A 15,770-nucleotide genomic window follows, 5' to 3' on the forward strand; every position below is an offset into this window, starting at 1 on the left:
CCACAGGCCGTAGGCCAGCTAGGGACATGACATGGGCCAGGCCCTCTCTCTGTCTCTTTTTCCAGACATACACAACAGAACAGTACAGCACTCAAAGAGCTCAGCTACACTACAGCGATCACAGGCAGACAGGATATAACCAAAGGGAGACAGAGACACAGGTCACAGACAGAGAAGAGCATAAACAGACAGAGAGCTACAGGTCAGAGCTACAGAAGAGAAGATCATTCACAGAGCCCCCAAGGGGAAGAGCTGGAACACGGCATTCATACTAACAATAAACAGGACTGACTAAGAACCTGGAGGCTCCAATTGAGTGATTCCTCACGAAACCAGGACTAAAAAAGACACMGCTTTTGGGGATTTCCACAACATTTTATCAATGGAATTATCCTTTGGAGGAAGGATTGTTGACATATATTTGAAATCTGTATTTAAAAGCATAATTGAGAAAGAATTGATCAGAGTTGGCATATTTGTAACATTTTGGCCTTACTCAGGCCTCCTTTAAGACTCCATCTTGTTTCATCTGTAGGTGCTACAAAACAACAATTGGTGTCAAATGAAGCTTTACGGGTTGCCTTGTAACATGTAGTATTTTGATTTCATTAAAAAAAAGAATAAGTAATTTATGAAAATGGAAAAATATGAATATTGAAAAAAATATTTTTGTTGATTTGGCATATTGTTCAATATACTGTTGAACATAATATACTCTAGGGGAATATCAACGTTCCAGTTGGATCTCTTTTATGATCCAAGTTGCAAGCATTCTAGTAATTTGCAGGATGTGCAATGATATAAGTAAAAAGAGAGCTGTGTGATTGTTTACATTTCCTCCTATGCCAATTGCTCTGTATAAAATGGGCCATAACTTTAAAACTAGCAGAGAACCTACTCTGGAACTTTGATATGCTCAAATACTATATTATGTTCAACATTAATATTGAGAAATTAGACAAATAAAATGTATTTTTTTTCAATAGTTATGTTCATATATTTCAATATTCATATATGCAGAGTCAGTCAAACTTTTGGACACACCTACTCATTCAAAGGTTTTTCTTTATTTTTGTTGAATAATAGTGAAGACATCAAAGTTATGAAATAACACATATGAAATCACGTAGAAACCAAAGAAAGTGTTTAAAAAAATAAAAATATGTTTTACATTTTAGATTCCTCAAAGTAGCCACACTTTGCCTTGATGACAGCTTTGCACACACCTTTGCACACTCTAAGGCCCTGTATCTCTGTGCAAGAGGTGTCATTACAGTCCCTTGTTCGAATCCAGGCTGGATCACATCAGGCCGTGAGTGGGAGTCCCATAGGGCGGTGCACAATTGGCCCAGCGTCATCCGGGGTAGGCTGTCATTGTAAATAAGAATCTTCTTAACTGACTTGCCTAGTTAAATAAAGGTTAAACATTTTTTATTTCAACCAGCTTCACTTGGAATGCTTTTCCAACAGTCTTGAAGGAGTTCCCACATATGCTGAGCACTTGTTGGCTGCTTTTCCTTCAGTCTGCGGTCCAACTCATCCCAAACCATCTCAATATGATTGAGGTCAGATGATTGTGGAGGCCAGGTCATCTGATGCAGCACTCTATCAATCTCCTTCTTGGTCAAATAGCCCTTACACAGCCTGGAGGTGTGTTGGGTCATTGTCCTGTTGAAAAACAAATGATAGTCCCACTAAGCGCAAACCAGATGTAATGGCGTATCGCTGTATAATGCTGTGGTAGCCATGCTGGTTAAGTGTGCCTTGAATTCCAAATAAATCACAGACAGTTTCACCAGCAAAGTACCCCGACACCATCACACTTCCTCCTCCATGCTTCACGGTGGAAACCACACGTGGAGATCATCCGTTCACCTACGCTGCGTCTCACAAAGACACGGCGGTTGGAACCAAAAATCTCAAATTTGGACTCATCAGACCAAAGTACAGATTTCCACTGGTCTAATGTCCATGTTTCTTGGCCCAAGCAAGTCTCTTCTTCTTATTGGTGTCCTTAATAGTGGTTTCTTTGCAGCAATTCGACCATGAAGGCCTGATTTATGCAGTCTCCTCTGAACAGTTGATGTTGAGATGTGTCTGTTACTTGAACTCTGTGAAGCATTTATTTGGGCTGCAATTTCTGAGGCTGGTAACTCTAATCAATTATCCTCTGCAGCAGAGGTAACTCTGGGTCTTCCTTTCCTGTGGCGGTCCTCATGAGAGCCAGTTTCATCATAGTGCTTGATGTTTCTTGCAACTGCATTTGAAGAAACTTTCAAAGTTAATGACATTTTATGGATTGACTGACCTTCATGTTTTAAAGTAATGATGGACTGTCGTTTCTCTTTGCTCAAATGCATTAAGAAGGAAATAAATTCCACAAATTAACTTTTAACAAGGCTGTTAATTGAAAGGCATTCCAGGTGACTACCTCATTAAGCTGGTTGAGAGAATGCCAAGAGTGTGCAAAGCTGTCACCAAGGCAAAGGGTGGCTAAATATATTTTGATTTGTTTAACACTTTTTTGGTTACTACATGATTCCATATGTGCTATTTCATATTTTTGACGTCTTCACTATTATTCTACAATGTAGAAAAGAGTAAAAATAAAGAAAAACACTTGAATGAGTAGGTGTGTCCAAACGTTTGACTGGTACTGTATATATAATGTTTTTATCGAAATCAAAATACTACTCATATAACAGAGCAAGCGGTAAACCTTCAAATGACAGATATTTTTGCTTTGTAGCACCTACAGATTAAACATTATATTGGCCTGGGTAAAGCCAAAATGTCATAAATATGCCAACTTTGGTTAATTATTCATCATATATTTGACATTTGTAATTAAAAGTATGTCAACAATCCTTCCTCCCAAATGACAATTCTATAGTTTCAATTTCGTGAAAATCCAACAAATCATGTTTTTCAGTGTCCTGGTTTTGTGAGGAATCACTCAATGACAGTATACGGAACACTAAGACAGGTACTCAGTCCTGAAAGCCAAAGATATGAAATAGCATTCCTACTCAGAGATGGACCACAACTACATCATTCACAGACATGCAATGCCACTAGCGCAACAGTTCCAGACACCCTCGCTAAGTGGTGCATACCTAGACGTTCTGTACTTACCCCCGACCCCTTCTCGCCGGGAGGACCCAATGGACCTGCAGGACCACGGCCTCCCTGAGAAACAGAAGACACAGGAAAGGAGAGGGATCATTAACCGCTGAACCAACCTCAACGGAGCGGCAGGTAGTCTAGCGGTTAGAGCGTTAGGCCAGTAGTCGAAGTTCGAATCCCTGAGCCAAAAAGGTAAAAAAATCTGTTGACGTGTCCTTGAGCAAGGCACTTAACACTAACTGCTCCAGGGTCACTGTTGATCTTTTTAAAATTATTATTTAACTAGACAAGTCAGTTATGAACAAATTCTTATTTACAATGACAGCCTAGGAACAGTGGGTTAACTGCCTTGTTCAGGGGCAGAATGACAGATTTTTACCTTGTCAGCTCGGGGATTTGATCTAGCAACCTTTCGGTTACTGGCCCAACACTCTAACCACTAGGCTACCTGCCGCCCCAATAGCAGACCCAGGCTGTGACCCCACTCTCAGGGAGAGTTGGGAAATGCAAAAAAACACATTTATAATTCAGACAAGTATAAGTATTATTATTATCAACCTTCATACATCAAACCACCAAACCCCACCACCTACCGCTGCACTTACAGCTCTTAAACCCAGGCCTTGAATCGATGGGAAAACTCCACCCAAAAACGATATTTTGGTATTTATTTCATTAGTCCATTCTTGACATAGACCCAAAATGTTTTGCTTGTCAGAAATCAAGTTTTGAAGATATGTAACTTTCAAAATACTTTCAGTTTGCATCATATGATGGTGCATTTTTGCATCATGTGATCAAACAGAGAAGGATACTACAGTAAGTTAGCTAGCTGGTTATGCCTATCCATCTCTGGAACTCTTCCAAGTCAAGGTAAGCGTTTGCTTTTATAAATGTATTGCTAAACAGCTTTCTGACTGTAGACTGTACTACATGATTGTTGCTGATTTACTAACGCATTAGTTCTAGTAGCTACAGTATGTTGACTATGAGGTGAGAACGATGTAGGCTGCGTGTAGCGGTTAGCAGTCATGATATGAAGGTTTGGCTTGGAAAGKTTTTTTTCACCTTGTCACAGACAGCTGATGTGTTGTGCACTGAAGTCCACAAGCGAAGGGAAAAGGTGAGAGGAGGAGATCGCGTAGATAGTTGCGAGGAGGAGTTATATACACAACGAGCAAAGTGATCATGCTGTTTTTATGTGGCTGCTATGAAAGTAAACTGTGTTAGCGTGTGATCTGGGAGTGTATTCATTCCGCCGATTCCGTTAAAAAACGTTTCTTAAACTGAAGCAAACGGAATGAAACGGGGATAAACATACCTGCATTTGTCCAATAGAAACTCTCATTTGCAACTGGTGGACTAATGATTACACCCTAGATCAGCTAGATATGTGCGAGGTCGGTATTGAATGTGTCACTGTCTGTCACCTTGATTACTCAAAGTTCTCTCGATGAAAGTAAACTTTCATTCATTGGTTAGGTTGTAGCAACCTCATGATGGGTACAGGGAAAATTTGAGTATCACGTAGTAGCCTAAACCTATCGATGTTACATTGAACTGGGTGAATGGAATATGAATGACAGTCATCCAACATTCTGTAATAGAAATAAGGCCATGCTCATGAAAATAAATCATCCTCCCTCATCTTTAACGGCACCGACCACCACTGGTTTTCAGCACAGGAACTAGTTGGGAAACAGTCTCGAGGGTCTCTCTCTCGTCATACAGCATGAGCACTTAAAATGACTCACTTATGACCCAGCCCTGTGTGTGTAGTATGTGTGTGTGTGAGTGTGTGTGTGTGTTTGTGTACATTTGCTCGCTTTGCCACAAAGTGGAAAAGACCACTTTACATTGCAAGTTATATTTCAATGTGTGAGATTGAGATGCATGCATGGTTGGTTTACTGAAATCTACATTTTACATTTGAGTCATTTAGCAGACGCTCTAATCCAGAGCGATTTACAGTTAGTGCATTCCTCTTAAAATAGCTAGGTGGGACAAACACATACTGTAACACAAGCATAGAAAGTACATTTTTCTGAAATAATGTAGCTATCAGTAGAGTCGGAACTAGAAAGGATTGGGGGGAGGGGGGGGTTAAGTGCAAGTGCCAGTTCAGGTTATTTATCTATTTTCTTTTTGCCAAGAGACTAGAGGTTGCTCGGGTTGGGTTGTAAGGTTTGAACATAGCCTGAAGGTAGGGAGGGGCAGTTCCACTTTCTGTTCCGTAGATAAGCACCATGGTCTTGTAGTGGATACGAGCTTCGACTGGAAGTCGGGGGAGCGGGGTGACATGAGAGAACTTGGGAAGGTTGAAATCTAGACAGTAGGAACACAGCAATGGCTGGGTGATGTTTGTGATATTATTGTTGTAGACGTGAGGGTGTTCCGTGTTTGTCTAAGTCTGTCTGTCTGGCCCTGAGCGTCTGGCTGATCTGCTTTGACAGCCTAATGGCCCTAAAAAAAACATGCTACCTTTTCACCGGCTTCTCCTACTCCCCCTGACATCCCGATCAGGCCCGCTGGACCCTGCAAAGGGGGGGGGGGGGGAGAGAGAGGTAGGTCAATAGTATACAAACATCCAGGTAAAGTATGCCTATTAGAGGAGACATGATCCCCAGCCATCAGTATGTTCATAGAGGTCATAGATAACTATGTAATGGTGATGTAAGGATGGGGAAAGAACTGCAATCACATGCTTGTAAAAGGAAATTACATGAAGGAACCAGGGAAAATCCCTCAATGAAATTTGAGCACATTAAACTGAACAAATGTAATTAATTAGCACATGCAATGTTTTATGTTGTTAAAAAGTAATGAGGCAATGCAAATCATCCTCATTTGGTGTTGTATGAACAAGGCAATAAAAACAGACATTCCTTTCACAGTATTCGCAAGCCATATTCCTAGGCTACACACTGCTGTAGATAAAGAAATGAGAGGCATATACACTACGTGACCAAACGTATATGGACACCTGCTCATCGAAATATCTCATTCCAAAAGCATGGGCATTAATATGGAGTTGAGCCCGTCTTTGCTGCTATAACAACCTCCACACTTCTGGGAAGGCTTTCCACTAGATGCTGGAACATTGCTGCAGGGGCTTGCTTCCATTCAGCATCACGAGCATTAGTGAGGTCGAGCACTGATGTTGGCCGATTAGGCCCGGCTCACAGTCGGCATTCCAATTCATTCCAAAGGTGTTCAGTGGGGTTGAGGTCAGGGCTCTGTGCAGGCCAGTCACGTTCTTCCACACCGATCTCGACAAACCATTTTTGTATGGACTTTGCTTTATGCACGGGGGCATTGTCATGCTGAAACAGGAAAGGGCCATCCCCAAACTGTTGCCACAAAGTTGGAAGCACAGAATTGTCTAGAATGCCATTGTATGCTGTAGCCCCAGACCATTATTTCTCCTCCACCAAAGTTTACAGTTGGCACTATGTATTCAGGCAGGTGGCATTCTCCTGACATCCGCCAAACCCAGAATCATCCGTCAGACTGACAGATGGTGAAGAGTGACTCATCACTCCAGAGAATGCGTTTCCACTACTCCAGAGTACAATGGCGGCGAGCTTTACACCACTCCAGCTGACACTTGGCATTGAGCATGGTTATCTTAGGCCCATAAACGCAATATGCTCCCTCAATAATATACCACGTACACTATATACAGTTCGGTATATGTACAGTTGAAGTCGGAAGTTTACATAAACCTTAGCCAAATACATTTAAATTCAATTTTTCACAATTTCTGGCATTTAATCCTAGTACAAATCTCCTGTCTTAGGTCAGTTAGGATCACCACTTTATTTTAAGAATGTGAAATGTCAGAAAAATAGTAGAGAGAATGATTTATTTAAGCTTTTATTTCTTTCATCACTTTCCCAGTGGGTCTGAAGTTTACATACACTCAATTAGTATTTGATAGCATTGCCTTTAAATTGTTTAACTTGGGTCAAACATTTTGGGTAGCCTTCCACAAGCTTCCCACAATAAGGTGGGGGAATCTTGGCCCATTCCTCCTGACAGAGCTGGTGTAACTGAGTCAGGTTTGTAGGCCTCCTTGCTCACACACTTTTTTTCAGTTTTGCCAACAAATTTTCTATAGGATTGAGGTCAGGGCTTTGTGATGGCCACTCCAATACCTTGACTGTTGTCCTTAACCATTTTGCCACAACTTTGGAAGTATGCTTGGGGTCATTGTCCTTTTGGAAGACCCATTTGCAATCAAGCTTCAACTTCCTGACTGATGTCTTGAGATGTTGCTTCAATATATCCACATAATTTTCCTACCTTGTGATGCCATCTATTTTGTGAAGTGCACCAGTCCCTCCTGCAGCAAAGCACCCCCACAACATGATGCTGCCACAGTGCTTCACGGTTTGGATGGTGTTCTTCGGCTTGCAAGCCTCCCACTTTTTCCTCCAAACATAACGATGGTCATTATGGCCAAACAGTTCCATTTTTGTTTTATCAGACCAGAGGACCTTTCTCCAAAAATTACAATCTTTGGCCCCATCTGCAGTTGCAAACTGTAGTCTGGCTTTTTTTATAGCAGTTTTAGAGCAGTGGCTTCTTTCTTGCTGAGCGGCCTTTCAGGTTATGTCGATATAGGACTTGTTTTACTGTGGATATAGATACTTTTGTACTGTTGTCCTCAGCATCTTCACAAGGTCCTTTGCTGTTGTTCTGGGATTGATTTGCACTTTTCGTACCAAAGTACTTTCATCTCTAGGAGACAGAACGCGTCTCCTTCCTGAGCGGTATGATGGCTGCGTGGTCCCATGGTGTTTATACTTGCGTACTATTGTTTGTACAATGGACGTGGTACCTTCAGGCATTTGGAAATTGCTCCCAAGGATGAACCAGACATGTGGAGGTCTACAATTTGTTTTGAGGTCTTGGCTGATTTCTTTTGATTTTCCCATGATGTCAAGCAAAGAGGCACTGAATTTGAAGGTAGGCCTTGAAATACATCCACAGGTACACCTCCAATTGATTCAAATTATGTAAATTAGCCTATCAAAAGATTCTAAAGCCATGCCATCATATTCTGGAATTTTCCAAGCTGTTGAACGGCACAGTCAACTGTACGTTCGTCGTATGGAGGAAGAGAGGAGGACCAAGGCGCAGCGTGAAAAGTCCATTTTAATAGAATACGTTAAACAAACAAACAAAATAACGAGAAACGAGAATAACACGAAACGAACAGTCTGGTGCAGACACAAAGACTGAAAATAACCACCCACAAAACCAAACACAAAACAGCCTACCTAAATATGGTTCCCAATCAGAGACAATGACTAACACCTGCCTCTGATTGAGAACCATATCAGGCAAACACAGAAATAGAAAAACATAGATAAACAAACATAGACTGCCACCCCAACTCACGCCCTGACCATACTAAATAAAGACAAAAACAAAGGAAATAAAGGTCAGAACGTGACATCAACTTGGTGTATGTAGACTTCTGATCGACTATGGCATTGGGATACAGTGAATTGTAAGTGAAATAATCTGTCTGTAAACAATTGTTGGAAAAATTACTTGTGTCATGCACAATGTAGATGTCCTAAAACGCTGGCCAAAACTATAGCTTGTTAACAAGACATTTGTGGAGTGGTTGAAAAACGAGTTTTAATGACTCCAACTTAAGTGTATGTAAACTTCCGACTTCAACTGTATACCAAGAGCTGTGCCAGGCCCGCCACGTCTGTTGACTCATCCAGCTGTAACCCATAGAATTCACTGGCTTGTATGCGAAGCAGTAATTGTTTCAAAACATCTCCTGCCATGTCACTGATGCGTTGTGAAACATTGTATAGTATTGCATTGTCCCAGCCATATCCACGGCAGCAGGAATAATTAAGTCCTCCACAATGGTATAGGGCTTGCCTGTCCTAGCCACTCGGTAGCTCACCATATAAGACACTTCTAGCCCCTTCTAGCCCCTGATGTCTACCTAATCAAAAGTTATCTTAATTCTCGCTCAAAAAACTCCAGTGGCTTATTTTTCAAATTGGCTTGTTTTGTTTCTAAATGTCTGTGCAAGAGTGAAGGTTTCATCGAGTTGTGAGATAGTACTTTTACACAGATAAAACACTGTGACTGGGGAAAGGCACTACTCCCAATGTAATTGAACCCCAAATCAATGTAGTTCTCATCATATTTGCGCCTCTTCAATGGTCCAACATACCTGTCTGTTGTTCGTTGCTTTCCCGGACTGCATCAGATTCACAACTGTCAGTGTCCATGCTAGCGGGGCTAACAACAAATGTAGAATTACTGATGCTAGCATTGGATGTGCTCATGGAAGCAGAACAACTTGTGTCGTCGACAGGTGCAGCTGTAGTACTACTGTAGTTTTACTAAATTCACTGTTTGAAAATGTGAAGACAATTATTATTATTCTTTATGTGAATCCCATTTTTATTTGGCGTACCCCCGACGGCATTGCACGTACCCCTGGTATGGCAACTGCTCGGCATCCGACCGTAAGGTGCTACAGAGGGTAATGCACACGGCCCAGTACATCACTGGGGTCAAGTTTCCTGCGATCCAGGACCTATATACTCGGGGCGGTGTCTGAGGAAAGCCCAAAAAATTGTCAAAGACTCCAGTCACCCAAGTCATAGACTGTACTCTCTGCTACTGCATGGCAAGCGGTACYGGAGCACCAAGTCTAGGTCCAAAAGGCTCCTTAACAGCTTCTACCCCCAAGCTATAAGACTGCTTAACAGCTAATCAAATGGCCAACTGGACTATTTACATTGACACCCCTACCCTTTGTTTTTACACTGCTGCTACTCGCTGTGTATTATCTTGCATAGTCACTTCACCCCTACCTACATGTACAAATGACCTCGACTAACCTGTACCCCCGCACATTGACGGTACCGGTAGCCCCTGTTGTTATTTTATTGTGTTACTTTAAATGTTTTACTTTAGTTTATTTACAAAATATTTTCTTAACTCTATTTCTTGAACTGCATTGTTGGTTAAGGGCTTGTAAGTAAGCAGTTCACGGTAAGGTGAACTACGCCTGTTGTATTCGGCACGTGACAAATCAAAAGTGATTTGATTTTGATTTAACCTGGGCTGATTCTATACTGTGTTCTGCCACCCAGTCCTTTGTAGTAGGCCTACAGCAGCAGTTCTACTCTCACTGGAAGAGTGATGCGACATCCTACTGACATTCGCCTAAAACGCTGGCTAACAAAGAGAATGCAGGCTAATGTAAAAATGAGAATGAAGGGCTGGATAACGGGCTGAGGTTTGGCCCAGCGCCAGTGTCGATGGTAAGGAGAGGAGTGGATAGGATACGAGAGGAGCAGCGTCTCTTGCCCCAGTGCATCCTGGAAGGCTGGTGAAAACGTCCCCAGTCTGGCCAACTGCTAAACCCAGTGTGGTCACTGTGGTTGTCGAGGCAAATATGCATGACCAACATGTCATTGTTGCACAAGTGACGTACTGTACTTCAACATGTGTTTTTGAGGCTACATTTCTTGTCTTTTTCCAAATGTATTTTCTATCTTTCCCCATCAAGTCTTAGTTCCTCAATATGTGGTGTGTTTGACAGAGACAGGACACATCTGTGGCAGGTTAGATGTAGTCTGTAGAACTCCAGTCTGAGAAGAGGGATGTATAGAGAGGGGATCGGGACAGACAGAGCCATACACAGAGCCAGAATTGTGACCACACTTCTGGACTCCATTAGATGTTGATGCGATTGAAGGAAGTGGGAAAATAGGATGGGAGGAAAAAAGGGGGAGGAAGTAGGGAGATTTTCCGGGAAAATCTAAAGCCAATGCCGTCTGGCAGTTGCTAAACAGAGAGGCCACTGGGGCTGGGGCAATATGGCCAGAGGTGTGAAAGACGCACGCAGACAGACACTGCAGTGCTGTACAGTACACTGGGTCCTCTGAACACTCCTGTGTGTGACAGTTGAGAGTCTCTGTTTCTGTKTGTGGATGAGAGTCTTAATCATCCACAGCTGTTGTGATAAGAGCGGGTGCAAACCAGATAGCTAGTATGTACATTCCTGTCTGTTCTAATGTATATATTAAACAACAAACTAACTTGTGAAAACACAGTAGGCAACCGCAGAACACATCTCTACTGTAAGGTATAAGTCCCAGCATAGCCCCAGGCATGCAGGCAACTGATTTGTACTGTAGTGTCTGTGAGTAAAGGCAAAGGCAGGCAGCCTTGGGAAGCATTGGAACACTAGTGTCTCCAGATCCATACAAAATCCCTTAATTGAGGCATGAATTGGGACAACATGGCGGTATACCGTATATTCCAATACTACTGAAACTACTTATTTAAAGTTTTTTAAGACATTAATATTTGTTGCTACTTTTTTGAAGTAAATACCCTCAGTCAACTTCTGCAATACGTTAGGAGATAAAGAAGATAGTGTTCTTCTTTTCACCTATCTTCATTTCACAGCTCCATTTCACCTGGGGGGGGGGGGGGGGKAGGATAGTCTGGAAGGGCAGGACGGGGACAGGGGAGCAGGTAGCTGACTAGTGGTGGCTATTCAGCAGCCTGATGGTCTGGGGGTAGTAGCTATTGGCCAGTCTTACAGTTTTTGCAGCAAACTGTGAGTAGCATTTTATAGTTACTTGTATAACTTTATGAACTGGGATGTTTTTCCTTAAAATAGTTTTGATCAGAGACTGTTTAGCATTTACTTAGTATTCTCTATGGGATTTGACATGGACTTGTTAGCATTGCTAACATTCGAATTACAGAGGCAGTGGGGTTAGAAAATAGTGCCCCTTGTGTTCAGTGCCTGCATTACCGAATATCCAGGGTATGGCACAAGGTCGGTATGAAGGTATGACAATCTGGATACCCCCCAAGCCTAGTATCCTGTATCATTTAACAGTAGGAAACTGGTTCAAGGGCTTTCTCTCTATGACAGGGCCTCTTCAGATGGGGCTTTCAGTTTTCGAACTCAGTCCGCAGCGATCTGCTTTCTCAGGTGTGTGTGTGTCTGTCTGCTTTCTTAGCCCTGGGTTCAGATGTGTGTCACAGTGAAGGTTATAAGTAGAGCAGGGCAGCAGCCAAGGAGAGAGACTGAAATGACCTTTGTAGGTACTGTAGAAGAGAACGAAGACATTCTCTGTTGTCAAGTGCTACTAGTCTCTCACCCTTTCTCTTTCGCGCTCTCTCTCATATGCTCACAACAGGTGAACCCGAGTATCATGTGTGAGTGTACTGGAAAGACAGCATTAAAAACATGTTTCAGAGCAAAGCACGAATCTGTCAATTCCCTCAGCAGTAATTCAATTCAGAGGCATTTCATTTTTTTATTACTGTGATTTGATTGGGGGGGGTCACCCTGAAATGGAACACGTGACGGGCCAATCTAACTTGGCCCAAAATACAGCACATCCTACAAACTCCCAATAAATGATCGGTTCAAGCACTTTATGAGCAACATGTTGCTCTAAGGGCTCTCTAGGTGACACAATGAAGCCTTAGTGAACACAATCACAAACAGCCCAGGAATATGCTGACCCAGGGCTATCCCGCAGTTAGCCAACCTGTCGACAGTCTCTCTCAGACCTTCCAGATGATATTTATTTGGAAAGTGATGTAATGGCCTTCATTAGAGCCTCCATGTGTTTTCCGAGCAGATATTWTTTTTTTTACATGAAGCCTGAGGCTCCTTGGCTTCAAAGGGCCCTAGCTTGCTAGCAACAGTTTGTGGTGGGTGGTTAATACCTCTGATATGTGCTCTTCTATGCAACAAAAAAGAGTTAGTCCCAAATGGCACCCTATTTCCAACATAGTGTCTACTTTTGACCAGGGCTCTGGTCAAAAGTAGTGTACTATGTAGGGAATAGGGTGTMATTTGGGATGCAAACAATCAGACGCACACAAGGCGTGCTTGGTGGCAGCGGGTTCCACAACGCACATACTGCAAATATAAGCATCACGGGGCCTGATGAACACAGAAAGGCATTAAGCATTAAGATATGAGATGTAAGGGAAGCGTGTGTGTAGGATTCCTTGCATGGGAAAACATGTTGCTGTGTTTGTATTGAGTATCAGAAGACTATCCGGACCATAAAACAACAGAGACAGACTTTTGAAACATTGCAGTTTTGCAGTTAATTAGACCAATCCAAAGTGATTGTATTATTCCACAGATGTTTTAAAAACGAGTTGGGCCACTGATGTTTTTGTTCCATCAGTGGTGGAGCCATTAAAATACTTGTTATTGATGAATGAAGATTGATTATCATAGATTGATTAAGACACTGGCCAAACATCTGGATAGTCATTCTTTCTTTTTTGTGGTGCATTTGTACTGTATACATGTACAGTTTGTGTATGTTGCTAAGGGCAACAACACGATTCCAGTTTTGCAGTTAGTTTCCTTGTAGAGACATTTTTACTCCCCAAACAATTGGGTCTCGCACAAACAAAAGAACGCAAGTCCAAAATGAGGTCACGTCCAGAGAACATCACCGACTGGAGCTCCTTACACTCTACAGTGGTGGTCTGCCAATTTCTGGATAGAAACACACTCATTTTATGCATGGAGAAAATTCCTCTCTTGGGACTACATTAACTGTAGGTCAGAAGGATAACAGCACGACATCAAAAATACTCATGTAGTTTCCTCAATGCTCCTGCCTCCTACTCCTCTTCTTCTCTATTTATCCTCCACCTCCCTACCCCTCATCCTCGACCTCTTCCTCCCTGCCTTCTCCTCCTCTACCTCCATCACCTCCTCCTCTATCCTTTCACTCCTCCTTCCTCCATCTCCCTACCCTACAAAACCACTTAAGGACCCTTACATCTCCATCACTGCACTCAGACTAACGAAAGCCAACCAACCAACCACTGTACATCAACGTTCTTCCTATACTATGGGGACAGGGAAAAAACATAATGAAAACCTTCATGTTCCCGGCAGGAAGTAGTGGCTTAATTACTTATTCCAATTGCTGTACATTAACGAATTGAAAGTATCTCATCTTGCCGCGAGCTCCGCTGTGTTTTCATGTGCGCATTGTTAGCTCAAAACACTCACTTGCGGTCCATTTTTTCCCAGGCCGCCAAGTTCCCCCGTCTCCCCCTGAAAACCAGAACATCAAAACATAGAACATTAGTTTCTGTGTGCATTAAGATCCAGCCGTTGGTTGCACTTCCACATGATCAACAGCGTGCACAGGGTTAATAAACAAATGATTAAAGCACACATGGAGATCCTCTTGATTTCCTCTGTTTCTGTCACTCCTGTGGGTTGCCATTATGCTCTAAGGACAACCCAGGGAGAATTCCTTCTCCTTCTTAATAATGAGGCGCAACACATCTATTAGACAACCAACCAGGCCCCACCTTGAACTAGCCCAAGTGCCCGACGCAGAGACACTGACTTACTGCATGGCATTTTGAGGAAAACACTGAAGGGGAATTCCTACTGATAAACCTCTGCCACATTGTGTCGCAGTGAAGACGATGGCACAAGGCGTTGTGCAGGGTACACACCAGGGGAAACCGACTGCTCCTTTCATTGTAGCCCCGGAAGTTCAAGGCTGATATCAGTACTGCAGGCATTGTTAGTAGAAAACAGGATTACCCCATTATAGTGAATGGAAAAATGACAAACTTCGTGGTCAATCATCATATATATATATATATATATATTTTTTTTTTAAAGAAACTCACGGTACCAATAATTGCTTCTAATACACCAGATGTACAGTATGTCCTTGAACTGATTATTTTAAAATCTCACACAGAAGAAGTTATAAGGATATTTAGTTGCTAATGGCAGCCTGCAGTACCCAGGTCAGCCTTCAACTCGATTTACTCAATGAGAGTGGGCAACACTGAGCTAGCCTGCAACGTCACTTCCTGGAGTAGCTCAAACTGTGCATGCCATGTCTCCATGAGAAGCCATCTTAACCGACTTAATTTGGCTTCAATGCACTGTTGAGTCTTCACATAGGAATGAATGGTGTCACGTGATCAATGGTTTTGAATGTACAAAACATTAGGAACCGTGACAGACTGACCGTGGTTTATCCCGGTGAAAGCTATTATCCCTTATTGATGTCACCTGTTAAATCCACTTCAAATCAGTGTAGATGGAGGGGAGGAGACAGTTTAAAGAAGGATTTTTAAGCCTTGAAACAATTGAGACATTGATTGTGTATGTGTGCCATTCAGAGGGTGAATGGGCAAGACAAAATATTGAAGTGCCTTTGAATGGGTTATGGTAGTAGGTGCTAGGTGCACCGGTTTGAGTGTGTTAAGAATTGTAACACTGCTTGGTTTTTCACGCTTAACAGTTTGTATGTATGTGTGTATCAAGAATGGTCCACCACCCAAAGGACACCCAGCCATCTTAACACAACTTTGGGAAGCATTGGAGTCAACATGAGTCAGCATCCCTCTGGTAAGCTTTCGACACCTCGTAGAGTCCATGCCCCGACGAATTGAGGCTGTTCTGAGGGCAAAATGGGGTGCAACTCAATATTAGGAAGGTGTTCCTAATGTTTTGTACACTCAGTCTAAACAGTCATTGGTACACACAAAGTACCTCTAATGAAGTAACATGAGAAACAAGTCTGGAATTCTACCCTTCGTTAACTTAAAGAAAA

At 42.4% G+C, this 15,770-nt stretch overlaps 1 protein-coding gene across 1 annotated transcript in view; it reads right to left on the reverse strand.

The window, feature by feature from the left end:
• The window catches only part of LOC111971228 (collagen alpha-1(XXIV) chain-like), a 180,747-nt gene that overhangs the window by 66,670 nt on the left and 98,307 nt on the right, over nt 1-15,770 (reverse strand). Inside the window, exons 23-25 of the mRNA XM_070445997.1 lie at nt 14,195-14,239; nt 5,608-5,661; nt 3,136-3,189 (exon numbers count right to left, since the gene is read on the reverse strand). Coding sequence (XP_070302098.1) covers nt 3,136-3,189; nt 5,608-5,661; nt 14,195-14,239 — 153 coding nt within the window. The remainder of the gene's footprint in view (nt 1-3,135; nt 3,190-5,607; nt 5,662-14,194; nt 14,240-15,770) is intronic.

Source organism: Salvelinus sp. IW2-2015, linkage group LG13 (genome assembly GCF_002910315.2).
Source record: "Salvelinus sp. IW2-2015 linkage group LG13, ASM291031v2, whole genome shotgun sequence".
In the NCBI taxonomy this organism is placed as follows: Eukaryota; Metazoa; Chordata; class Actinopteri; order Salmoniformes; family Salmonidae; genus Salvelinus; species Salvelinus sp. IW2-2015.